The 26,294-nt window shown below is 47.6% G+C and overlaps 1 protein-coding gene across 3 annotated transcripts in view; it reads left to right on the forward strand.

Moving 5' to 3' along the window:
* The window catches only part of CD164L2 (CD164 molecule like 2), a 47,868-nt gene extending 23,884 nt beyond the window's left edge, over nucleotides 1–23,984 (forward strand). For 2 of the 3 annotated variants that reach the window (XM_084815753.1, XM_084815754.1), the window contains exons 4-6: nucleotides 1,143–1,238; nucleotides 10,835–10,997; nucleotides 22,860–23,984. In XM_084815753.1, the coding sequence (XP_084671879.1) occupies nucleotides 1,143–1,238; nucleotides 10,835–10,997; nucleotides 22,860–22,866 (266 nt within the window). In that variant the 3' untranslated portion in view covers nucleotides 22,867–23,984. Of the gene's footprint in view, nucleotides 1–1,142; nucleotides 1,239–10,834; nucleotides 10,998–14,847; nucleotides 18,756–22,859 lie in introns of those variants that run through there. The other variant, XM_084815752.1, reaches the window with a different exon arrangement.
* Nucleotides 23,985–26,294: the final 2,310 nt, after the last annotated feature.

The following is a 26,294-nucleotide window of genomic DNA, read 5'->3' on the forward strand; positions in this document are numbered from 1 at the left end:
ACTGCATTCTGCTGTAGGTTGTTGTACTGCATTCCCGGCGCTGCCCAGAATGCAGTACAACAACCTACAGTAGCCTTCCCCAACCTGCTGCCTTCCAAATGTGCCAGACTACAACTCCCATCACCCACAGCCAGCATGGCCAATCTCTAACACATCTGGAAGGCACCAGGTTGGAGAAGGCTGAACTGAAAAGTGTAGAACAGAGGTGGGGAACTTGTGGCCCTCCAGATATTTTGGACTACAACTCCCATCAGACCTAACCAGCATAACCAATGGCAAGGGATGCTGGGAATTGCAGGGCAAAACATCTGGAGGGCCACAAGTTGCCTACCCAGGTGTAGAAGAAGTAACGCATATGGGGTACCAGCAGAGGTGCTGTTGGCAGGCAGCAGTGGGAGAACACTGTTCTAATTGTAGAGCATAGCAGAGAGGCATGTGTGTATAAATTCTGTATTTAGTGCAGAATCTAGAATCCAGAGAACTTCGGCTTTGATTTTTAGGGATGATGTGGGGCCTACAACAAAATGTTGCAGTATGGACTGTTCCTCCTCATGGTGTCAGCCGGCCATGCCCTCTTGCAAGATGCTCTGTTCCATTCCCCCTCCCCTCCTTTTTGGGGCGGGGGGGTTGTCACCAACAATCAATGACCATTCTGTAACCACTGAATATGCTCAGTCCTCACTGGGCTATTTTGGGAGTTCCCCCTGCTTTAGGATTTTAAAAAAGAAATATTTTGTGTTTGTATTTCTGCATACCTTTGGGTTCCCCCAAGCCTACTAAATTCTCCCTCTTGAGTGTGGAAGGTGCTATTTTGACTACATAAGGATTCACATTCAGAGAATGGGTTTGCTGTTAATGTATAGGATCCCTTTATATGGCCATATGAAAGTGCCTTATCCCGAATCAGACTATTTATGCATCTTAACCAGTGCCATCTCCTCTTACTGGCAAGGTCCCAGGCAGCTTATGGAATTCCTTGCCACAAGATATATGAAATTCATTCTTAGCACAGCCCTGAGCATATTTCCCTAATTTGACCCTCTCTGGTTAGAGATCTTGATACACCATACAACAGTTTGCTTAGTATGCTTAATATACAATTAAGAAATGTTGGGTGATTTGTTTGGATGATCTTTTCGTAGCACCAAAAACAATGACCACCCCCACAGAACCTCCGCCCCCAACTACTAAGGAGCCTCCAAAGCCATCCACTAAGGAGCCTGAGATCCTGACGCCGGGTAAGTGATCTCTGCAAGTTTTTGGAAAACTGCTCGCTGCCTCACCTGTCTCCCCAGCTGCAAGAGAGCACTGAAGAAGCTGCCTCATGCAAAGTCAGGCCCCTGCATGGTCCAGTTTTGTCTGTATTGACTGGCAGCGGCTCTCCCATGGTTTCAGACAGGAGTCTTTCCCAGCCCTACCTGGAGGTACCTGGCATTGAACCTGGGACCTTCTGTATGCAAAGCACGTACTCTACCACTGAGCTACAAGGAGGAGCACCAGCAACAGAGCCTCCAGTCCACCATGCGGCCCCTGCAGGGTATGGGCCTTTGGCAGTGCCCAATTACGCTGACTGCTGATGCTGGCCCTCTGTGGAAGGATACTGTTTTCCCCCCAATAAGCACCTTTTGTTATTTATTTATTTCATTGAAATATTTCTATCCCACCTCCTATGCTATCAACATCTGCATCCTAGAGTCATAAAGGAACTGGCAGAAGAACTCTCAGAACCGCTGTCTATTCTCTTTGAGAAATCATGGAGGATGGGGGAAGTGCCAGATGACTGGAGGAGGGCTAACGTAGTCCCTATCTTCAAAAAGGGTAAAAAGGAGGAACCTGGGAACTACAGACCAGTCAGTCTGACATCAATCCCTGGGAAAATTCTGGAGCAGATCATAAAGCAATCCATCTGGAAGCACCTTGACAACAATGCCGTGATTACTCGAAGCCAACATGGATTTGTCAAAAACAAGTCCTGCCAGACAAATCTGATCTCATTTTTTGATCAAGTAACCTCCCTTGTAGACCGTGGGAATGCTGTAGACATCATATACCTCGACCTCAGCAAAGCTTTCGACAAAGTGCCCCATGATATCCTGATGAGCAAACTAGCTCAAAGTGGGCTAGATGAAACAACGATCCGGTGGATCCACAGTTAGCTACAGAATTGGACTCAAAGAGTGCTTATCAATGAGACCTTCTCAAACTGGGGAGAGGTAATGAGTGGGGTACCGCAGGGCTCAGTCCTGGGCCCAGTGCTCTTCAACATTTTTATGAATGACTTGGAGAAGGAGGTGCAGGGAATGCTGATCAAATTTGCAGATGACACAAAATTGGGTGGGATAGCTAATACTTTGGAAGATAGAAACAAAATTCAAAGTGATCTGGATAGACTGGAGCGCTGGGCAGAAAACAACAGAATGACATTTAATAGGGATAAATGCCAAGTTCTGCACCTAGGAAAAAGAAACCAAATGCACAGTTACAAGATGGGGGATACGTGGCTCAACCACACTACAAGCGAGAAGGATCTTGGAATTGTTGTCGATCACAAGCTGAATATGAGCCAACAATGTGATGTGGCTGCAAAAAAGGCAAATGCTATTTTGGGCTGCATTCATAGAAGCATCGCTTCCAAATCCTGGGAAGTACTAGTTCCCCTCTACTCAGCACTGGTTAGGCCTCATCTGGAGTACTGTGTCCAGTTCTGGGCACCACACTTTAAGAAGGATGCAGACAAACTGGAGAGGGTTCAGAGGAGGGCAACAAAGATGATCAGGTGACTGGAAACAAAGCCCTATGAAGAGAGACTGAAAGAACTGGGCATGTTTAGCCTTGAGAAGAGAAGACTGAGGGGAGATATGATAGCACTCTTCAAGTACTTGAAAGGTTGTCACAGAGAAGAAGGCCAGGATCTCTTCTTGATCATCCCAGAATGCAGGACACGGAATAATGGGCTCAAGTTACAGGAAGCCAGATTCCGGCTGAACATCAGGAAAAACTTCCTGACTGTAAGAGCAATACGACAATGGAACCAATGACCTAGGGAGGTGGTGGGCTCTCCCACACTGGAGGCCTTCAAGACGAGGCTGGACAGCCATTTGTCAGGGATGCTCTGACTTGGATTCCTGCATTGAGCAGGGGGTTGGACTCGATGGCCTTGTAGGCCCCTTCCAACCCTACTATTCTATGATTCTATGATCTGTCGCAGTCATTAAAATTGGGTGTGGAATGCAATTGCATCCGTCTCTTGCAGGCATCTATTGGCTAGCACTTGTGATGTCACTAGTGAGTCTTACCCCTGCCCCACTACAACACCATTTTGTGCTTTTTTATTAAAGTCCTGTTTTGATCTTAAAAGGTAGCAAGAGATGAGGATGAGTGCTGCACCATTCTTTATTTTTCAGCTCCTCCTCCTTTGCTGCACTGCTCCAGCAGGTGTTCACTCGACTGTAACCCAGAAATGGGCAATCTTTTTGGGTGAAGGTGTGCCTTGGTAGCTGTGGGAACCTTTCAGGGGTCACATGGGGCTGGCGGGGGCAGGGGGTGAGGAAGATACGCATACCCACACCCCCATTTGCACACATGCCCATTCACAACCTCAACTGCATGCATGCGCGCACGCACACGTTCCTGAAGGGATCACTGGTTAAGGTTAAGGGCAGGTTAAGGCCTCACCCACAACCCAACAATCTCTGCAGCCAGGATGACTGTTTCCCCAGTGCTAATAGCCACTTTGATCTCCACCACCCAGCTGATGGCTGATCAGCTAGGCAGTGGGGAGAAGTTGCCCACCTGCAATCCAACCTATTAACACAAGCATGCAAAGGCAATCCAGGGAAGCTACCCACTTGCTCACCCACATGAATGCTGTTGCTTTTTCCTTTCTTCCCCCATCCCACTCCTTTTTCCCCTTTTGTGTGCTTGCTCTGTCAATTACTGCAGTGCACGTTTTGCTCATCTTTAAAGGAAGAAAAACAGTGTGAAGGCAAGTTTCCAGCTATGCCTGCCCTGCAACACAGCAGAACATCCACACGTACCCCGCAGAGCTATCCCCCCACCCCTTCATGAATGAGGTTGGGGAATTGTGCTCCGGACTTTCGTTTGGGGCATGCACTGGCACCCCACCAAGGCAGCCTTCCCCAGCCTGATCCGTGGCACCACCACCCATTGTTTCATGTCTTTGCAGGATGATCTAATCTGGATTCCTCCAGATATGTTGGCCTACTACTCCCAGCATCCCTGACATGCTGGCTAGGGCTGGTGGAAGTTGTGGGCCAAAACATCTGGAGGGACCCAGTTTGGGTAGGTTAGGCGAAGGGGAGTTAAAATAATCGAGAACGGCCCTGCTTAATCGCTTTCAGCTCAGTTTTCTATCACACTTTTCCAAAGTGGGCAAAGCGTAAGGGACCAGCCTTGGGTGTCCCTGAAAAGCCTGTAGGCAGAAATTAAAGCACTAGCCTCGTGAACACAAAGTGCTGCGTTTGACTCCTGTGGTAGAGTAAGGAAGGTGAACCAGCGTGTTGTACTGGTCAGAGTGTTGGACTGGGGAGACCCAGGTTCTAGCCCCCATTCGGCCATGAAGCTCACTGGGCAGCTTTGGGCCAGTTGCTGACTCTCAGCCTAAGCTACCTCACAGGGTTGCTGTGAGGATAAGATGGAGCGGAGGAGGCCTTGTGTTCCTTGTAAGAGGAAAAGAGGCGGGATATAAATGTAATAATAAATAAAATGATAAATAAAAGGTCTGAGCCCCGGATACCTGCTTGAGCAGGTCTTCCCATACATAACCCAGTTCGTGCCTTGAGGTCATCAGGAGAAGGTCCTATTATTGGTGCGTGTTTGTCCCCATCTGAAATTTGCAGGCTGGGTACTAGGGCCATGATCTGCCCATGTAGCACCTTCCCTGTGGAGCTCTCTTCCTAGGGAGCGCTGCCTGCCCAGCTCCCTTGAAGCTTTCAGAAGCGGGAGTCAAGACACCCTCTGTTAGGGCTTTTTATGGTTAGTCTGGCACTTCTGACAACAGTTTTTTCTTGGCGCATGAGCCTTATTAATATGTCTTCTGTCTTGCTGTTGTGGCTGTCCTGTTTTGACTTGGTTGTTTTGTTGGGTTTAAAACTGTTAGGCTGGTTTTTAACTTTTGAAAGCTGCCTTGGGGAACAAAGTGGTTGAATTTCAGGGTACACGTTTAAAAACTCGATTAAAACAAATTCTGCACCAGACAACTCCAGCTTCTGCAACTGGGGAAGACCAGTTGACTGTCTGATGCACATTCTGATCTGATCCAAATAGCTGACACACGTTATTCTGAGGCTGCAGGATGGGGTTATGATGACTGAAGAGCTGGCTTAGCGTCACTGGACTTGTCAGGCTTTATGGTTAAACATGGTCTGTGGCAGAGGTCTGGAGAGATCACAGAGAAGACCTACATCACTGTTACAGTTCGTGGTGGCTGCTCAGTTCTCCTTTGATATTTGGTGGTTAGCGACTGGAGGAATCCCGTGAAAATTACCTGAATCTGGGAACGTGCCTTGGGCTGTGTCCTCTCACACCTCTCTCACACGTCAGTTCCATTTCTGGATTGCACCAACTGCTTTTTCTGACATCTGAATAAGCTAGCCTTCCCCAACTTGATGTCCTCCAGCTGTGTTGAACTGTAGAGCCTATCATCCCCAGCTAGCATGGCCAAGGGCTGGGTCTTATGGGAGCTCTAGCCCAACACAGCTTGAGAACACCAAGTTGGGAATGTCTGCTCTAAACCGTGGCCTGCGAACTGATGGCAAATGATGCTTTCGAACAGGGGTAGGCAACCTCCTGTCCCCAGATGTTTTGGACTGCAGCTTCCATCAGCCCCATTCAGCATGGTCAGAGACAATGGGAGTTGTGGTCCAAAACATCTGGGGGGCACCGAGTTGCCTACCCCTGCTTTAGAAGTTAATGCTAACTAGGAAAGCTTGTGAAATTCGCCATTCACGAGTTGCAATCCATACCAACCTGATCCATGCTTCTTGGAGTAATGTGCAGATTGGAATGTAGCCATCGGATTTCGCACATCTCCAAATGCTCTGACTTGGATTCCTGCATTGAGCAGGGGGTTGGACTCGATAGCCTTGTAGGCCCCTTCCAACCCTACTATTCTATGATTCTGTGATTCTGTGAAATATTATGGTGGAGTTTTCAGCTCCAAAGTATCAAAATGCATTTAAAAATGCATATTTTACATCCAAAAATGCAAATGATTTTTTCATTTTTCATTTAAAGAGATTTAAATGCAAATCTTTGTGTGGATTAAAAAAAAAAACCCACACAGATTAACACAGAAACGGGATAGAACAGAATGAACATGCGTTCATGATAGAACAAATGAACATGTGTGAAAGCAAGATGGACCGGAAATAGACTGATCCCTCCATCCCTAGTGCTAACCATATTTTGCCTGTTTCAGGCATCATAGCGAACTATATGGTTAGAGCAACGGAGGAGGAAATTCTGGAGTTTGAAGATACCTCAGAGGTCATCTAGTCCAACCCCCGGTTGTTGCAGGGAATCCACAACTGCAGCATCTCTGCTAGGTTACCACTCAGCCGCTGCTTTAGACCACTGAATGAAGACGAATCCACTATCTTCCAAGACCGCCTGTTCCACTGTCAAGCAATTTGTACAGTCAGGAAGTTCTTCCTAAGGTTAAGTCAATATCTCCTTTTTAGATGCGAGAGGTAAGTGGGGAGAGTGTACCAGTCCTCAGCATGTACCTGATCCTCCAAACAGCGGGTTGGAGGATCGCCCACGCTGACCCTTTGAAAACATCCAGGCTCGTAGCAGCAATTAAGAAGACCCAAGACTTCTACTATCCCACCTCCCACCCTCTGGTGTCTGTTAAGACTGCAGATGGAAATGATGGGACTTAATTTAAAAAATCCTCCTGCTTCTGGTAAGCTCTTTCCGCACCTGTGCTGCCTGGATGGGAGAGCTTAACAAGGCAGGCCAAAGGAACGTTGCTGGTTAATAAAGGAGAGAGGGAGAGATGGATGTGTGTGTGTGCGCGCGCGCATGCTCTTGGGGAGAATGAATCTTCCTGCCGAAAAGAAGACCAGGAATGGAAGAGCTTTGGGCTAATTAAAGTGAGTAACTCTATCCCAAAGCCTTGTGAATTATTGATCCAACACATTCTCCCGATGGGCAGTTGTGTGCTCGTTTATCTCTGTGCGAGCGGTGAGGCTTCTGTTTGGCTTCCACCCCAGCCCGCCTGCCCTGTATTTGATTGCTTCATCTCTTCCTTTTGCGTTTCCTCGCACGAGCCCTTGTTCTTTGTGTACCCTTTCACTAGCAACTCTTTTGCTATGGCAGCCTCCCCAAACTTGGTGCCCTCCAGATGTGTTGGACTGCAACTCCCACCACCCCCAGCCATCTGGCGGGGGTGATGGGAGTTGCAGTCCAACACATCTGCTCATGGGCCATTGAAAAGGGTGAAGCCTTGGCTCTGCAAAGCGGGCGGGGTGGCAGCGGGAAGAGAAGCACAGCTTGCGAGTCAAATGCGTGTCACTTTCTGCGTTTTTTCAAGCGTGGCATCGGTTTGGCCTGGAGACACAGGCATCGGCCCCCTTTTTGCACACGGCCTCCTAATCCCTTCCACCGTCAGGAAAGCTCAAAGGGCTCCTTAAGGGGCTATTTGGCTCTCTGACCTGTTAACGCTGCTCACGAGGGATTCTTTGGTGAACGCAGCCAACGGAGCCTGCAAGAAGCCTATATTGGGGATTCAGCTTGCCAAAGAAGAGCTGTTATTTATACAGCGCCATTGGTGCACGTGATACTTTGCAAAGTTTAATAAGCAAAGAAAAAACAACTACTAAACAAATCTGGATCCCTGCCCACAATGAGCTTACGCTCTTAAATCTTGAAAGCGGGAGAAGCTATCGGAAGGAGGGAAAGACAAGGGTAACAGGGGATGAATGTGTGTGCGTTCCCATCTCAATATGGGCCTAATCTAGGTTATATTGGGAGAGCAAAGGGAGAGGAAGGGCGAATCCATAGAATCATAGTTATAAGTCCAAGTAATCTTAGAGGTCATCTAGTCCAACCTCTCCCTGCTCAATGCAGGATCTATAACACAAGATGCAGCTCCAACATCCCTGACAGATGGCTGTCCAGCCTCTGCTTAAATACCTCCAATGAAGCAGAGCCCACCACTTCCCTCCTTAGGCAGTCTGTTGAGCAGCTCTTACCACTGGGAAGTTTCTCCTAAAGTTGCGCTGAAAGCTGCTTCCCCCACCATTTCCACCCCTTTGTTCTGATTCTGCCCTCTGTAGCAACAGAGAATAAGTCTGCTCCATCTTTTGCCTGACAGCTCTTAGATATTTGAAGACCACCACTATCGTGACTCCCCCTAATCTTCTCTTCTCCAGACTAAACATACCCAGCTCTTTGAACCATTCCTCATAGGACTTGCTAGACTTCTCAGCATCCTGGATGCCCTCCCCTGGACACGCTCCAGTTTGTCAGTGCCCTCCTAAAATTATGGGGCAAAGCTTAAGTTTGTATTGTTCACATTGCTATCGTATGTAAAAATCAGTAACTGAATCATAGAATAGAATCGTAGAATATAGGGTTGGAAGGGGCCTACAAGACCATCGAGTCCAACCCCCTGCGCAATGCAGGAATCCAAGTCAGAGCATCCCTGACAGATGGCTGTCCAGCCTCGTCTTGAACATCTCCATTGTGGGAGAGCCCACTACCTCCCTAGGTAATTGGTTCCATTGTCGTATTGCTCTAACAGTCAGGAAGTTTTTCCTGATGTTCAGCTGGAATCTGGCTTCCTGTAACTTGAGCCCATTATTCTGTGTCCTGCACTCTGGCATGATTGAGAAGAGATCCTGGCCTTCTTCTCTGTGACAGCCTTTCAAGTACTTGAAGAGCGCTATCATATCTCCCCTCAGCTTTCTCTTCTCAAGGCTAAACATGTTCAGTTCTTTCAGTCTCTCCTCATAGGGCTTTGTTTCCAGTCCCCTGATCATCTTCGTTGCCCTCCTCTGAACCTTTTCCAGCTTGTCTGCATCCTTCTTAAAGTGTGGGGCCCAGAACTGGATACGGTACTCAAGATGAAGCCTAACCAGTGCTGAATGGAAGGAACTAGAAACAAGAAATGAATGTGAGCAAACACAGATACCTGTACTTAGCCGTGGTTGCAACCGGGGATGTCGATTAAGAGTTGAGCCACAGACTTTGTGGAGTTTGGGCATCTTGTTCTTAACTTGAAATACGGGATGGGGAAAGGAGCATCTCTTCTTCTGGGCTGTCTAGAACTGATGCTGTGAAGCAAGTTGTATGGGCCGCAAGGCATTGCTTTTGTAGGTTGTGTGGACAGGACAGAACAGGAAGCCTCACATGGACCAGTGCGGGTGGACTATGAAACCAGATGACCTGTATGAACGCCTCCAGTTTTCAAGATAATAACCGTCTGCAACCATTCTCTAAATTCAGAGACCACAATAATGTTCTCAATAAAATCTTACATGTTCAGAACTGCTGTATCGGTTCAACTTCCAGTAGGGTTGACACATGCAGCAGAATAGGGTGCGATAATCCTGAGATGGTACAGCGAACAGTAGTGGTCCAAACTCTGTGTATGGGGAAGGGGCGCCATTTTGTCAAATATTTCTCCTCATTAAAAAAAAAAAAATCGAACATCAAAAAGGGAGATTCTAGCCTGTCCTGTTTCCTTGCTCTTCTAGCCTTCTACCTGAAGGGAGATTTTTATTTTAAAAAAATTCTGGAGGAGGATTCAGAAATGTGATCTTCCATCTTCAGTCTGAGGTAGTAGAGTTTACTCTACCAACTTACTCTCCGGCATGCATAAACCAAGCCTAAGATGGAGTAGATGAGATGGCCATAAGATACTATGGAGATACTGCAGGTTGTTGAAGGGGGCTGAATCGCGGGGCCAGAGTGATTGGAACAAGTTCACAATTCCAGAAAATGGTGAAGCCCATTTTTGAAACTTATACACATCAGTGCTGCATACTGCAGAAGAATCCTGCCGGATCTAGTTGAATCCAGAGTTCATCATAATTAGAAAGACTGAAATCAATTGACTCAAATTTTGGAAGCATCTTTAAAAGGAAGGAAGGAGAGGGGGAAGTTGAGAGTATGCAAACTCATGACAAAAAAAATATTTGTGCATTTCATGCAGGGATAGGGGACCTTTTTCAGCTGAATTCAGTTTTGGAGAAGCTCTCAGGGGGCTGCATTCCAGTTGTGGGCTGGGCCGAGGGGAAAAGGGATGGGGACAAAAATACCAAAACTCCCAGGGTATTTTAGCTGCAAGCTCTTCCTGCCAGGAACTAAGCCTTATGAGAGGCATTTCAACCATTTAGAATGGGGAAAAAAACTGCACAAAAGTCAAGAAGCCACCAAATGATCAGTGGTTGGGGGAAAGGGGGTGGGGTCAAGGAAAGGGGGCCTGGCCCTCTGTGGAACTCAGAAGGGCCACATTTGCCCCTGGATCTGAGGTTCCTCACCCCTGATCTAGGGGTTCTCCATTTGTTTAAATGCCGCATCTCCATCATCTCTGCCTTGGCATCACTTCAGTGTATGGATATGGAGAGGAGTTGCTGGATGATACGGACCTTTGTAACCAATAATTTATTCAAGTTGCAAAATACATTTGCTTTTTCTTGCCAGGATTCGGTTTGCCCTGGTGCAAAATTCGGATGTAGCATTAAACAAAACCAAAGTAGAGTGAGTTAAGAGATCTTAATATAAGAAGGTAGAGAGCATGCGAGATACCTGTGGTGAATCTTTTTGCCTCATACCATCAGAGCCCTCCTGCTCTGTTTTCCCTTAGGTACGACAGTCAGTCCTCCACTAACTGGCTCCCCAGAGTTCCACCCACCGGGCTTTGACTCTGCCAGCTTCATCGGAGGGATCGTCCTGGTGCTCAGCCTCCAAGCTGTCGTGTTTTTTGTTGTGAAGTTCCTGCGATCAAAGGACAGCACCTATCAGACACTGTAAGTTCCCTACAGGCTTCTGGGAGCAGTGGTTGGGGTGGAGAGTCAGGGCAGGACTTCGGGGCAGAAGCCAAGGGCCCCTCTCAGCAGAAAGGGAAGGAGGTCCCCCCAGATACAGCAGGGCTGGCCTATCACATTTTGAAGTTTAGTAATATACATTTAGATTTACCTTCTAAAGAGGGTAAACCCATAAGACCATTAAACCCAGCTTTCCAGAAGAACATCTGTTCTTCATTTTGATGCCCAAGCTAATGATCTGGAGCCGGGCAGTTAAAACAAATCTTATAAAAAGTGGGCAGGGGGGATGAAAGAGGTGCTTCATCCCTTGGGTTCAAGAACTTCTGTGGGATGTGAAGTCTCCCTTCATGACAGGCAGCCATTTTGTATCAGGCAGTTACTTTGAACGTGTCCTCAAAATGGCCGTTCACGCTGGCTGTTAACACAGCTGCTGTCTTTTTTTCTTTTAATGTGAGTGGGATAAAGCAAGGCAAATCAGCTTCCTTTCCCTAAACACAAGAATAAAGGGATCTCTTGCTTGACAACCCTCCACTCCCTCGCATCATACCTTTATCCCCACACACCATTTCTCTCTCCTTTGCTGCTGCAGTCTGCACTTCCCATTCACACATCCGCACTACCAACTGTGTGCAGAGACTGGCAGTTCCACATGCTACCCAGTGCTGCGAAACTCTGTACTGTTTGTGCCAAGGCAGGGACTATGCCTGCTGCTCGCATAACTGACTTTTCACAGACTCATTTCCTCTGAGCAGATATTTGCGCTCTTCTCAGGTATCGTTCGTTTCCTTCCTTCCTTCCTTCCTTCCTTCCTTCCTTCCTTCCTTGTTGATCGCAACTCTTGCTTTCTTCCTCCATTTGTTCTGCTTCCCCTGCCCTCCGCCTCCTTGGTCACAAAATTATGACTCGCTTTAAATTAGGACCCTGGGACTTTAAAAGGTAGCAAAGCTTTAACGCATGAGGGTTTTTCCAAAAAAACCTTTCTCACTTCCTTTATACTGCTTGCCATTTGGGGTCAAGCTGTAGCTTCAGATGCCTCACTCAGAAGAGTGGCTATGCTGTGTTAGCAGCAAGTACACACCAACCACCAATCTGTGTCATGTAGTCATTTCTCGGGGCCAAAGTATGTGTTGCATTGTCCATGCGTCTGATATTTGGCCTCTGTGTTATTCTCCTGCTGAAAATCACCCCCCTCCCTGACAGATGTTTGCCTCTAAATATCAATGGGCACCTGCAGAGGCAAACTGCAGCCTGTGGGGGATGAAGTAACTGCCATAGTGGCCCAATCCAGATCAGAAGCCCATTCGTATATTGGGCTGGTTTTCCTTCAAAGTTTTTAAAGTTTTCATTTAAAGTAAAAAAAAAAATGTTTTTAATAAAGTAAAAATTATATTTATTTTCCTTCAAATAAAAGCTTACGGGTGCAGTCCTATGCATGTTTAGACAGAAAGAAGTTCATGCTTCTTCAGGAGAGCCAGTGTGGTGTAGTGGCAAGAGTGCTGGACTAGGAGCTGGGAGATCCGGGTTCTAGTCCCCACTTGGCCATGGAAGCTCACTGGGTGACTTTGGGCCAGTCACACACTCTCAGCCCAACCCACCTCACAGGATTGTTGTTGTGAGGATAAAATGGAGAGGAGGAGGATAATGTAAGCTGCCTTGGGTTCCTTGCAAGAGGAAAAAAGGCGGGGTATAAATGCAACAAACAAACAAATAAATAAATAAATGCTCGCTGCAGGATACTGGGAGTTGTAGCACTTTTTCTGTCTAAATGTGCATAGGATTGCACCCTTAGTGTGGTCTTTAAAAAGCATGGATAACATAATGTGTAGTCTGGCCCTCAAAGTGGGTTGTACTTTTGCCTGCTAGTGGCAAACGATATCTCTCTCCCACCCCCAAGATTTCTATATCCCTGCTACTTTTAGACTTCTGTCAATATGAAAGAAATCTCAAATGTTCTGTGAGGCACTGTTCCCCTCCCCGCCACACACAAACACACACACACACACACACACGGGTATTTCTGAGTTTCTCATCTATATCTCTGCTACTGCCACCTCTGTCTGCCTTAACAGGTGCTCCTGGAGAGTTACCAGCTGGTTGTTACTCCTCCTCTCAATCTGTCCTTTCTTTTTTTTCCCCCTCAGCCCAACTCACCCTACTCAGATGAAACTGTGGGTTCAAAAACTGTGAAGTAGACACACAATACTTTTCCATGAGAGAACCTGCAGACACAGTCATATGCAGCGTAGGACACAACTGTGTGTTTTTACTTCAGCGATATGGAAGCCAGTGGGGTCTACTTATAGAAAAATATCTCCGCGTAGGAAAGCGATCGCTTGTAAAACCTCGGCAAACTTGGCTGCGTTTTAGTTGCATCCTTTTTGCCCTGATTTCAGTCATGTTTTAGTTTGGCCCTGGCTTAAACAGTGGGCCAGTCAGGAATGGATTATCCAGTGTCACCAGGGGGAGGAATTTGAGGCAAGATAAGAAAATGCCACCCTTCGCCCAAACCTTGGATCGCATTTCTTTCTTTTTTAAAAACTGCATGAGGCGCAAGATCTGAAGCCTGCTAGTCTTCCCTCTCCAGCTTTTAAAACCTCCTTAAACAGATGGCTGCCATCCAAGGGCAGTCTGGCAAAATGAGCACGCGAGGATTGTGAGGACAAGAGTTTAACTGGCATGTTTACAGCTGTGTGCAAACTGCAGCCGATCTCTAAAACGTGACTTGCGTGCACGCGTGCGGTCGTGCTGATTTGTGTCCTAAGTCCGTAATCGCATGTGCATCTCAAAAGGGGTTTGTTTGGCTGGTGTTGTTAAGAACAAGCGTGCGCTGCCAGTGTGGGGTGACATCAGCCAGGCAGTGGCTGCTTCCTGCTGGTAGCATGCCAGTCAGGCCCACTAACCGAATGGCTTATCTCATGGGTAGGACATCTGTGGCCCGCCAGATGTTGTTGGTCTCCAAGTCCCAACAGCTCCACCTGGCATGGCCAATAGTCAGGGGTGATGGGAGGTATAGTCCAACCCCATCCGGAGATCCCCAGGTGTCCGTACACCTGGTTTAACCCTAGGTCGACTATATTCTGAAAGGAATGGGGCTTCTGTCATTTTTTCAGAACTGTGGGAGGCAGGTATTCTACAGGTGCCATTCCCCCCCCCCCCATCAGCGTTGCTGTGATGGGGAGGACTACCCTTATTCTGCTTCAGAGTTGTTGACAGAGGCAGAAGCGTTGTCCTTTTGGGATCACCCCCATCTCATCCCACTCCGCCTCTAACCTTCGTATCTCTAACTAACTTGATCCATTACTCTCCTCTCTGGTCATCACTCAACACAGTGTGGCATAGTGGTTAGCGTGTTGGACTGGGACTTGGGAGATCCAGGTTCTAGCCCCTACTCGGCCCTGTGAAGCTCACTTGGGTGACTTTAGGCCAGTCACTGATTCTCAGGCTAACCTACCTCACAGGTTTGTTGTGAGGTTAAAATAGAGAGGGGAGGTCCTTGGAGGAAAGGTGGGATATAAATGTAACAAATAAATTAATAAATCCCCGTCCTTGGCTCTAAAGTTAAGCTTACAATTTTGCCCTAGCCCAGTTATGCACATTCCTCCTCTGCCCCCATTAACCCAAATGCTAACCTTAGCCAAGGTGAACTTTCCTCCTACCTGGAGCGTGGGAGGCTTTCTATGCTCCCCCCTCCAGAAAAGAGAGAGAGAGATGAGTGCATTGGGTATGTTTTAAAGGAGCATTGTGGTGTTTTTATGTTGTCTCTAACATCCTGTCCCCATTCCCATCTCCCCCATTTTTTTTTGTATCTCCCTTGCATGCTGCCTGCCATCAGAGAGGAGAACCAGCAGTAGGTGTAGCTGTGTGTGAAAAGAAGCAGCGGGAAGTAATGGGCTGTCTCTGGAACAAGGAAAAACCTATAACCTTTTTCTTCAGTCTGCTTCCTAGTGGTGTTCTTTTTTCAGAGCCAGGAAAGGCTATGGACCAGTTTTTATACATTCAGTAGGATCAAAAGGTCATGCTATTTGAATGCTTCTCCCTGCACATAGAAGAATAGCGTGTCTTGAGGGAAGGCTAGCCTGAACTCCCTCACATGCTAGTCTTCTATCTGCAGGGGGATATATATTTATATTTTAGACACACACACCAGAGAAATCTTTATCCCTTCTTTCTGCTGAATGCATAAGCTGGCCCTGACTCTGGGGGATTCAACTTAACTCATTCTTCTCTCTTCCTCTGCTGTCTTGTTCTGAGTGGAGGGATGGATGAAGGACCGGGACTGCTTTGAACCAAATACTGTGAACTTTTCGACTGTGTGTGTGTGCTTGTGTGTCTGTGTGTGTTTATGCGCGCGCGCATGGAATGGGAATGTGCAAAACAGCCAGTTCTGTTTGCTTTTGAAAGGAAGGGCCTTCCCTATGGCAAGGATGAGGAATGGAGACAAGCCATTCAGAGCTGACCAGAGCCCGTCTGGGCTCCCTTTGTTGCCTGGGGGCATGGCTGCATTTTACATTCCTCACATAATGGCAGCTCTACCTTATGAGAATCCTGAAGGTTTTTGCCCCTAAAGATATGAGAAAGCTGGTGGGGTCAGGTTGTGCACTTGGTGGAGGGGGAGCCATTGGCTGCCTTTTTGGCCTGCCTGCCTGCCTGCCTGTATAGCCAGTATGGTATAGTGATTAGAGTGTTGGACTGGGACTCAGGAGATCCAGGTTCTAGTCCCCACTCAGCCATGAAGGTGACCTTGGGCCAGTCACTGACTCTCAACCTAACCTACCCCACAGGATTCTTGTGAGGATAAAATGGAGAGGAGGACGACCATTTAAGCCGCCTTGGGTTCCTTGAGGGCTAAAAATGAAATAATAAACAGCTGCTAAGACAAAAGAGATGGGGAGGGAGGGGAAAACTGGGGCACGAGGGGAAATAAGCAACAGATAGAGAAAGGCAGGCAGCAGCTCCTGCTTGGCTGGGGTGTGTGAATGCTTTCCTCTCCAGCTCTCTCTGGCTCTTGGTGGCAAAACCTTACGAGCCCTGATGAGTGTAATACGCCGCCAGGCTTTGAGGCCTGTGAGGGCGTCATCGCGTCGCATATTCTGCTCCCAGACGAGGCCTCTTCCCTACCGCTTGGCCTATATGGTTTCCCTGTGGCGGGGCTGAGAAAGTAAGTGCTTGAAAATAAGAAGCTGTAGAGTCACCATGGCGACTCCTGAATTCTATTCCCAGCCAGCTTTGCTTCTCTGCGCGAGGATGGAAGCGTCTCTCCCTCTTGGTTGCCGAACTTGTTCAGTTGAGGAACGGCAGCTTTAGGAGGAAAGTGGTGGATTGCGACCTCCTTTGCTAAAATGTGGCATGGGGGATAATTATGCCCTAAATCAGGGGATGGGAGATCTGCGGCCCTCCACCAGGTGGTGTTGGACTCTAATCCCCATCATCCCCTGCCAGGGGGATAGTTGTGGATGACGGGAGTTGGAGTCCAACAGCAGGTTTCCCTGCCTAAACTGATTTTAGTCCATTTCATGTCTTCACCACCACCACCACCACCACCACACCTTTTTACATTGATGGGAACTTGATTACAGGAACTTGATAACACACATACTGAGCCCTCTTTCCCTATGCATAGTAGGAGGTAGTTTGAGTGCTCTCTCATCTAGCTCCGTGTGCCTCCTGACTCGTGAAGAAATCTTCCTGCCCTCACCCTTCCCCCTTCAAATATTATTATTTATGCAGCTTATTAGTCGCTTTTGCTGCAAAATACCCAAGATGATGTACCCAATATGATCATCACCTCATTGACCATAATTTTGTAAGCTGCCATGAGAGCTTGTTCACAGGCCAGGAAGTGGGATTAGGACTCCTGAGCCACAATCCTCTGTGCTGGACACTCAAAGGATGGAGGGCTCCAATGTCAGAGCAGGGCAGGAGAAGCAACAGAGGCTATTTTTGCCTCTCCATCCTCCAAAATAGCTTTTTACACTAGATGGGCCTCTGAGCCTGTCTAACTGTCCCTCCCTGCTGGCAACAGGGACAGGAGCTGAGAGGCCTTTGGATACAGCGGATCCATGGCCTTGCCTCTCCCTGCCCACCAAAAAGACAGGGGCTGGGGTGGTGGTGAGATCTGTAGTCAGATCTCGTCCTCCATGGTCAGCGCTCTATCTCTGGCCTTGGAGGAGGAGATCCACTGGATCCTAAGCCCCCCCCCCCAATGCTGTCTAGAGGCCATTGGATTGCTACCTTAAACTGGAGTAAGCCCCATTGAACACAGTGGGACTTACTACCCAATCAACATGGTGTTGGAATAAACTGAGCATTCAAGCAATGATTTAAAAGTAGACACAGACTACGAGGCAAGGAAGAGAAATAAACGTCATTTAGTTCAAATAAAACCTGTCATGTGAAATTAGGTTAAACTCCCCTGGAGTAAATAAAAGCTTCAACAACCTGTTTAAATGGGGGAAGACCCTGCTTCTCTCAGGGCACAGAACTCAACGGAGGGAGTTGATGAGGACCAAAAATAATGTCTGGCTCTTACCATAGACAGCTGCCTTTCTAGCAGACTATTTCTCCATCTGGGGTCTTGAGCAGGGGTCTTTCTCATCGCCTGTGACCTCATCCTTTTTAATAGGAGATGCTGGGGATTGAACCTGGGACCTTCTGCATGCAAAGCAGGTGCTCTGCCCCCCAAGCTTGGGTCCCTCCCCATAAGACAAATTGACACATGTGGGCCCCTGCCTTGAGCCCTTCTTCTCAGAGTCTTCCAAAAGCAGAAGGGGTCCCTGCCCCTCCCAGTAACAGCCGTGCTATTTGTTTGAGCAGACCGGGCTGCTACTGGGACTGGGGGTCAGTACTGGATCGCCAGAGGAGACGCAGTGTCCATTTGAGTCACGCGTTCACAGCAGCTGCTCTAGTTTTCCTTAGTAAGCCACTTAGTGGCACATTTGCTTCCAGACAACTGGCAGGTCTGAAGCTGGGATGGCAGAAGCACGGCACCAGCCGCAAGCCCTTTGCGTTGGTGTGCAGTGGTGTAGTGGAGCCAGGGCTCACAGGGTCAAAGTGCCAGGACTTTTTGATTAGCAGGGATCATCTGCCACCCCCTTCAGAGTTCATTGTTCTCTCTGAGCTTAGCTGCAATACTCGCTGGGAGGAGGGTGGATTTCTCTAGAAACAATACATTGTTTTGAGGTGAGTTACTCCATGCACGCACATATAATACACACGCACACATATAGGTATGGATCAACACCTGCATTTTTGGACCCTCCTTGGGGGCATTGGTATGGGCACTATCATGATGAGCATCTGCACTTCAGAATTTACCACTATACCACTGTTTGTATGCTACCAGTGAGAAATAGCCAGTTCCTTGTTCACCACCTGGCAGATGTGCCAACTGTAGAAACTGGCAGTCTGAAAACCCAGAGAAGTGATATTTTTACCAGCTTTCTCCTTCTCCTCCTCCTCCTCCTCCTCCCAGTCCAGAAGCTCACACATGCTGAGCAGAGTGAATGCAGGTGAATTCTCTTGTTGGTTGCCCTTTCCTTCCACCAGCTCAGGAATGAATTCTGTGTGTTTCTTGCAGTGCCTCTCTCGTGTTGCTGTGTAACTTTTGCGGTGCTGGAACCTTCCTTCTCGGGGGAGGAAAGCGGGAGGGAGACTAGCTGAATTGCTGTAACACCATCTGGGGTGAAGGCTTGTGATCCCCAGTTCTTGATTAAAGCTTGTGGGAGCTTGATTTTCTCCAGGTCTCGTGCTGTTGGGCGTCTTTCTTCTGCAGCGTTACTTGGTTCGGAAGAGCTTGAGCTAAGAGCCCGAAATGAGCAGCATGTGGGGTCCCAGACTTCTGCTGCCTGACTCTCTCCTGGTGGTGATGGACTTGAAAGCCCTGGCAGAAAGGGCAGATGGAGACAGCTGGGAGCCACCCAGTAGTTGCTGAAGAACTTACCCCACTTGGCACCTGTGATGGTTGACTGGCAGCAGCCTCTCGCCATGCTCAGCATTACTATGTCCTCTGGAGCTGCTCAGAGTGGGATGGTAATGCCGGCCTTAGAGAGGGACCCTAGCTTGGTAGCAGAGCACCTGCTTTGCATGCAGAAGGCCCCAAGTTCTACCTCCAACATCTGGTGGTTCCACATGGACCTGCTATGGCCCAATTGGAGTCCACCAGGAGAAGAGCCTTCAGTGTGGTGGCCCCCTTTCTTTGGAACTCCCTGCCCCTGGAGGTCAGGCAGGCACCAACACTGTATTGTTTCTGGCACCTCCTGAAAACAGCACTGTTCCAGGAGGCATTCCTTAACTGACCAGTCACGGTTTCCATTGGCATTCTGCTTTTTTTTTTTTAAGCGTATTTTTTAATGTGTTTTAATCTTTTTATTTGTTTACTGTTTTATCTTTTGTGTTCACCGCTCCAAAATCTGTTTTAGATATGGAGCAGCCTACGAATATTGTTAACTAACTAACTAATATCTCCAACCAACAAGAATCAGGCTACCCTGCTTCCCCCCTGGTGCACAGAGCAGAGTTGCACGGTGGAATTTGCTACCACAAGATGTAGCGATGGCCCCCAAATTGGAGGGCTGGGGGTGGTAGGCCAGTACGTCATGCTGGGGAAGGCTAAGGCAAGCAGATGATGGCCAAGAACTCCCTCAGCCTGAGAGGCTGGAGAGCTGCTGCCAGTCAGAACAGACACAGGTGGGCTAGATGGACAAAGGATCTGACAACTCCCATGATCCCTCACTGTTGACTATGCTAGTTAGAGCTGATGGGAGTCGTAGGCAAAAACATCTGGAGGGCCACATGTGGCCTGTCTCTACTTTAGGGCGCAATCCTATGCATGTTTAGACAGGAAAAAGCCCTACAACTCCCAGCATTCCCCAGCCAGCATGGCTGGCTGGGGAATGCTGGGAATTGTAGGATTTTTTGCTGTCTAAATATCCATAGGATTGCACTCTTAGACCTTTGTTTTATGGAAGGCTGTGCTGAGGAAGGAGACCTCCCCATCCCCCTGAAGGCAGACCACCAGCCAGTTCCATTGGTACAACCTTCAGTGCCTGGATCCCACATCTGTTGTCTTCACGGCAGCAACAGCAGGCAGCCAGCTGCCTTACATGAAATCAAACCAATGGCCCATCTAGTGCTTTTTACAACCAGCCTTCCCCCAACCTGGTGCCCTCCCAATGTTTTGGACTCCAATTCCCATCAGCCCCAGCCAGCGTGGCCAATGGTTGGGGTGATGAGAGTTGTAGTCCAAAGCATCTGGTGGAGGGCGCCATGTTGGGGAAGGTGGGTTGGCACTGGCAGCAGATCTCCAGAGTTTCGGCCTTGGCGGTCTTTCCCTACCTGGAGATGCCGGGAATGGAAGCTGGGACCTCTTTGCATACAAAACGTGGTTGCCGCCACTGAATTACAGACCCTCCCCAAAGTTAAAAAGAGGTGGGATCCTTCTGCTAACCCATGTTTTTATGCCTACTTTACTGACACCCTCTCCCTGGCCTGCACTTTTGTAGTCCCTCCATGCTATATCAGTCTCACCCTCCTCAGGGAGTGAACCAGTTACCTGTTGGTCATTATTGTACCCAAACGACCAACGACACCAGGACTTATACTTGCTTCTGCTTAGAAGCCCTGTCGCATTCACTGCAATCCTGCAGAAGCAAATGTAGGCCACCCAGTTTGGTTTGCCAATAATCTCCACTTCCTTTTAGAAGTCGCCGCAGGATTGCATGCTTGACAGTGAGATCGCAGGGGCCTTCCAATGGCTTGGGGAGGAGGGGGGCGTGGGAATGTAGTACCCATGACAGCAAAACACAAACTCTGCAAAATATGTTATGTAAGATTAATGGAATCATACAAGTTTGCTTAATTCTGCAGAGTTGTCTTGTGGTGGAATTTCAGTTAATATCTTGGCACAATGTTGCTGTTTTTCTTAATTTGGTGCAGAGAACACACTGTCCTAATCAATAGCAGAAGGGGCATATGTTATCATCTGTTGGCCTTCCTTAACCTGCTGCCCTCCAAATGCATTGGACTACAACTCCCATTAAGGGCCATGCTGGCTGAGGATGATCAGAGTTGTCCACACATCTGGGCAGTGCCAGGTAGAGGGAGGCAGATCATAGAATAGTAGGGTTGGAAGGGGCCTATAAGACCATCGAGTCCAGCCGCTATGTGAACATCCCAAAAATGGGACTTGTTCTTCCCCTTCCTGGGGTGTGTCTGTCCACCCACAGAAAGTTATTGCTACTTGCACTTTGGGGGGCAGAGCCAAGAAGATCTCTGGATTTTTACAGAAAGGGTTCCTTCTGGGGAGGGGTGGGGGAAACAGCTCCCTGTTCTCAAGCAATCTCTGTTTCAGGGAAAGGGACAACATTTACAGCGAAGTGCAGTGATCTGCCCTTGGATAAATTTTACATTGTGCAAAAAGGAGGGGGGGAGCAGCCATGCATTTCATTATCATTTGTTGAAATTGCTTTTTTTTTCCATACCAGAAAGCAGCCAGAGATTTCCATCCTCCTTAGGCAGGACCATATGAGGTTTAAACTGGGGGTGGACGAAAGAGACAGTTGCACCTTCTTTCTCCTCCTCCACCCTCAGTTTTGCCCTTTCTAAATGGTGCCGGAACCATTAAAGGGACCAAACTTTTGAACAGTTTTTCAGAAATACCCACTGCCATTTATTTATGTGCATATGAATTATTTATTTTTTTAATTATTTGTATAACTCATTTTCCAGCCAAGATTGGCTTCCAAAGCAGCCTGTGATCACTATCTATCACAAGTTGCAGGGATGCTGATCTCCCTTTGGGGATCTCGTCATGCTCACGTCAGTCCTTCAAGGCCCCCATGTATATGTTCTCCTGGTGTTAATTTCCATTGCGGGTTTGGCTGGCCAGTGACCTCCCATCAGCGCACGTTTAAACATTAGAACCATCCTTAAACTTTTACAGAGCGATCCTCAGAAGCTAAATCCCACTGTGTTCAGTTGGACTTACTCCCAGGAAAGCGAGTATAGGATTGCAGGCTGACAGCTATGCATGTCTCCACATGCATAGCTGTCAGCCTGTATGCATGTGTTCACAGAAGTAAGTCACTGAGTTTAATGGGACTCACTTCTTGGAAAGTGTGTCTAGGATTGTTGCCTGAGGCTGAAAACTTGTACCCTGGAAAAGGAAAGTGACTTGGCCAGCTCAGATGGTCTTGTTCCCAGTAGATTTTTCTCCTCCTGTCTGATTTTTTATGTTGAATTTTCTCCAGATAACTCTCAGAATACCTGATTATCTGTCTTTGCTGTCTTGTGGTGGTTTTATCTGACAATTGCTATTTTAACAGCATTTGAGAGCTAACATGCAATACCATTTCATATCTGACTGTGTTTGATAGCTGACATGCAATAGCGTTTGTACCCAACACCACATTTGATGGACAAGAGGCAATGTTGCATAGGATCTGGCAGTTGACAGCTTATAACATTTCATGCTGTTGACGCCTACCAAAATCAAAGTGAGCAGGATGCCAAGCAGTCTAAACTGCTCTGATTTTGATATACAAACTTCACAGTTGAATTTCACATCTTAATCGTTTTGCAAATAAAGATTTGAATGGCGAAACGGGACATTTTGGCATGCACATGTCTTGGTATCCAGCCATTCTCAAGCTATGTAAGTTGCACCTTTTGTGTTTCCCAGATGTAGTTCTTTCCAGCACTGGAGAAAGCAGCAGCAACAACAGAGAAGTTGTTCTCAATGGTGTATGTAGACTAGCTACCGTTTTGGCTAAGCTAGGCTCCCCCCTGCTGTCTGTGCTCTTGCCTGGTGAGGTTTTCCCCCCTTTCTCATTTGTTCCATCACACTAGGATCTGATGGCTGATCTCCAGGGAGCTGTCTTGACATGTTTCTCTTGCGGGAGGAGTACCTGATGAAGAGGTGGCTAGTCTGGCCATATTTGGAAGCCAGGACAACACTCTCTTTCCATCAGATGGAGTTGCTGAAGCAGAAGACCTGCTCTGGATCTAAGTAACCCGTTGCCACAGTGGGCACTGCTTGGCTCAGATGCCTGGACCCTTTAGACTTGCTGCAGAAATGGTATAAAATATGCCCAAGATCTTTTTTTACTAGCAAGCTCAAGCTGTAGGGGAACCTTTCTCTGCTTCATCGGTGTGGGTATATGCAACTGTGAGGTTAAGAACCTCCTCAGCCAATTGGAGTTTTTTCTGTACAACTAGCTTTAGGTTAATTATTCTTCTCAGCCCATGGAGAGCCATATATCCCTTTCTCAGCACCCACTGGTTCTGTCTCTGCATTTCCTGATGCCCCCTCCCCATGTTAGTTTATTTTAAAATGGCCCTCCCAGCACTACCTGCAGTGCTGTAGGCAATGCTAAATTAACCCGTTTTCAGGGGAGTGTTGCTAGTCCTCATGGCCTCCTGGAATTTTTTTCTTAAATATTTTGCAAGTATCCCAGCATATACTCCTAATAATTATGATCTCCTTTCTAAAATGTGGGCTGCTTGCTCCCAGTCTCTCCCTCCCCCATCCCACTTCTGTACATGTTGATTTGTTGTTGTACCCCACACCAAACATGGAATATCCAGTGTGACTGGAGCTGCTTCCCTTTATATGCCTTTCTTTCCCCCACATATTGTTTAGCCAGGTCACTTTAAAATTTTGGTATCTCATGCAGATGTAAAGACACTTGAGTCCTGATGTTAAATTTCTTGCATGAGAGATGTGGGGTCTCATTCACACGTTTTCTTGAGGGTGAACTCTAGAGCCTCCTTTCCGGTATAGGAATTGTAGCAGGGATGAGCAGCAAGGCTGGTGGGTTATGCTAAGCCTAACCAATGTAAGACTTCTTTGGGAATGGATCCTTGAAGACTCCAGTTCTGAGCTGCCCCATTGGAGAAGCAGAGAGACCCCTATTATGGAATGCAGGGAAGAGAGAGAGAGACCTCTCAAATAAAATGAAATATTTGTGGAGCATTTTGTCTTTTGTACTTTGTGCATATGAGCAGTGAGATGGCCAAGTTTGCTGACAACACCATGTTATCCAGGGTGATTAAAACACAAAGGGATTGCAAAAGAGCCAGTCACAGACTCTCAGCCCAACCCACCTCACAGGGTTGTTGTGAGGACACAATGGAGAGGAGGATAATGTAAGCCGCCTTGGGTTCCTTGCAAGAGGAAAAAAGGCGGGATATAAATGCAACAACAACAACAACAACAATAATAATAATAATAGGCTCCAAATGGATCACTCTGACCTGGGGAAATGGGCATTAAAATGACAAACGTGTTTCAGCCTAAGCAAATGTAAAGTGATGCACATTGAGATCAAAAAGAGTTCCTAACCTTACTTTCATGCAGATAGGGTTGAGTAACCAGGGGTGCTTCCTAATGGAAGACTCCCAGCACTACCCATTAGAAGGATATCTTTGTTTGCGATCAGGTGATCTGTGCAAGAAAAGGAGTCAGGCTTGTGGCTAAAGCTTTTGGTCTTTACCAGAGGCTGCCCTTGAAGCTTGAGAGTCCATCCTGTCAAAGCTGTTTTGCAGTGGGCGTTTGCCACAGTGGGCGTGGCCAGCTCCTGTGTACTTGGAGACTACTGAACTCTCCAGTTATTAGTCTGGGGCCTGTGTAACGAAAGGCAGAGGGCTACATGATTCCCTGAACCACCTTTGGTCTGCTGCCACCACCTTTTGCTGGCCTCGCACCTGAAAATGGAGGGAATCCCTGGTGACCTGCCCCTGGGAATTAAGAGTAGAGATCAAACCGGTTCCCCAGTTACTTGAGTCCAGACAGAAATACTTAGTACCACCAACCCCAAACTATCTTGGATTCAGCACTGACCCAGAAGGAAATAGCAGCACAATTCTTAGAGGCAGATAGTTTATTTCCAAATGAGGGAAAAGGGATGTGAGAAGGATACAATAACAAGTGGATTACAAAAAAGATCTACAGTACATCAAACAGCTGGAAAACCACGTACAGACAATATAAAAGCATGCTAACTGGTCTAGAGTACTTACTGGCTGTAACAGTCATAAGCTGTACCAAACCTGAAAAACCTCTTCCTCGAGACAGGATGAGAACAAGACTGAGGGGAGATACGATAGCGCTCTTCAAGTACTTGAAAGGTTGTCACAGAGAGGCAGGCCAGGATCTCTTCTTGATCATCCCAAAGTGCAGGACATGGAATCATGGGCTCAAGTGACAAGAAGCCAGATACCGGCTGAACATTAGGAAAAACTTCCTGACTGTTAGAGCAATACGACAATGGAACCAATTGGCTCTCCCACACTGGAGGCATTCAAGGTGAGGCTGGACAGCCATCTGTCAGGGATGCTTGACTTGGATTCCTGCATTGAGCATGGTCTTATAGGCCCCTTCCAACCCTACTATTCTATGAATCTGTGATCTGGGGTGAAAAACCCTCCCCAGATTTATACTAAATCCAGGTCTGACTCCGGTGCTTTCCCACTCCCTTCAGGAGAGGAGGGAGAGGTGGTGTGATTTACACCAACCCAGCTGTAGGCATTCTCCCTGTCCTTCAGCAGTTTATGACCTTGAAACCAGAGGTAACTTGCCTGGAGACAGCAGAGCCATATACTTTGAGACAGTGCAGACTCATCTTCCGCTCAGGTGACATGAGGTCTTCATGCCACCATCCTCCCTTCTTGGGCTCCTCACAGACCAGCAATCACTAAGCCACCCACCGTAAACTGAATATCACAAGCAAAAAAGAACATGGTGTCACTCTGGTTCTTTACAGCCTGCCACAAGCTTGACCCCATTTTAGATGGCCAGCTCACACAAGTATAGAGGATATGTGCATTCATGGCATGAGGTTATTAGCTGAGGATGGAATGTACTTCCTGAATGAGCCCCACAAGAGGCAGAAGGGTAATGAAGCACATTTTCTTCTTTTCCTTACAACCAGCAAACAAAGCTTTGATCAAAGTTGTTTACCTTGATTATTTGTCCGCTGTCTTCAGCCGTAGTGGCGCTCGAAGCAGGTTCACAATAATAAAGTCAGATATATAGGTGGGTGCTGCTGTTTTCACACAGCTATGCATTCTGTGAAATGCATGCTAGCTTGGGAGCAGTTACCCTTTCTAAATGCTGTGATGTAGTTGTGGGTGAATTCCTGAGTTGAGAGGTTAAAACCTAGCTGCAGGGCCACCCTGAGGTTTGCGGTGAAATGTACTTCAGCTGGGCAGCAGTGGTTTTAACTGGCGGCAGGAGGCTGGGAGCCACTATTTTAATTTCCTACAATGCCAAGAAGTGATGAT

The sequence above is a fragment of the Heloderma suspectum genome, chromosome 10, assembly GCF_057233095.1.
Source record: "Heloderma suspectum isolate Gila_16-S chromosome 10, 16-S_ref, whole genome shotgun sequence".
Lineage (NCBI taxonomy): Eukaryota > Metazoa > Chordata > Lepidosauria > Squamata > Helodermatidae > Heloderma > Heloderma suspectum.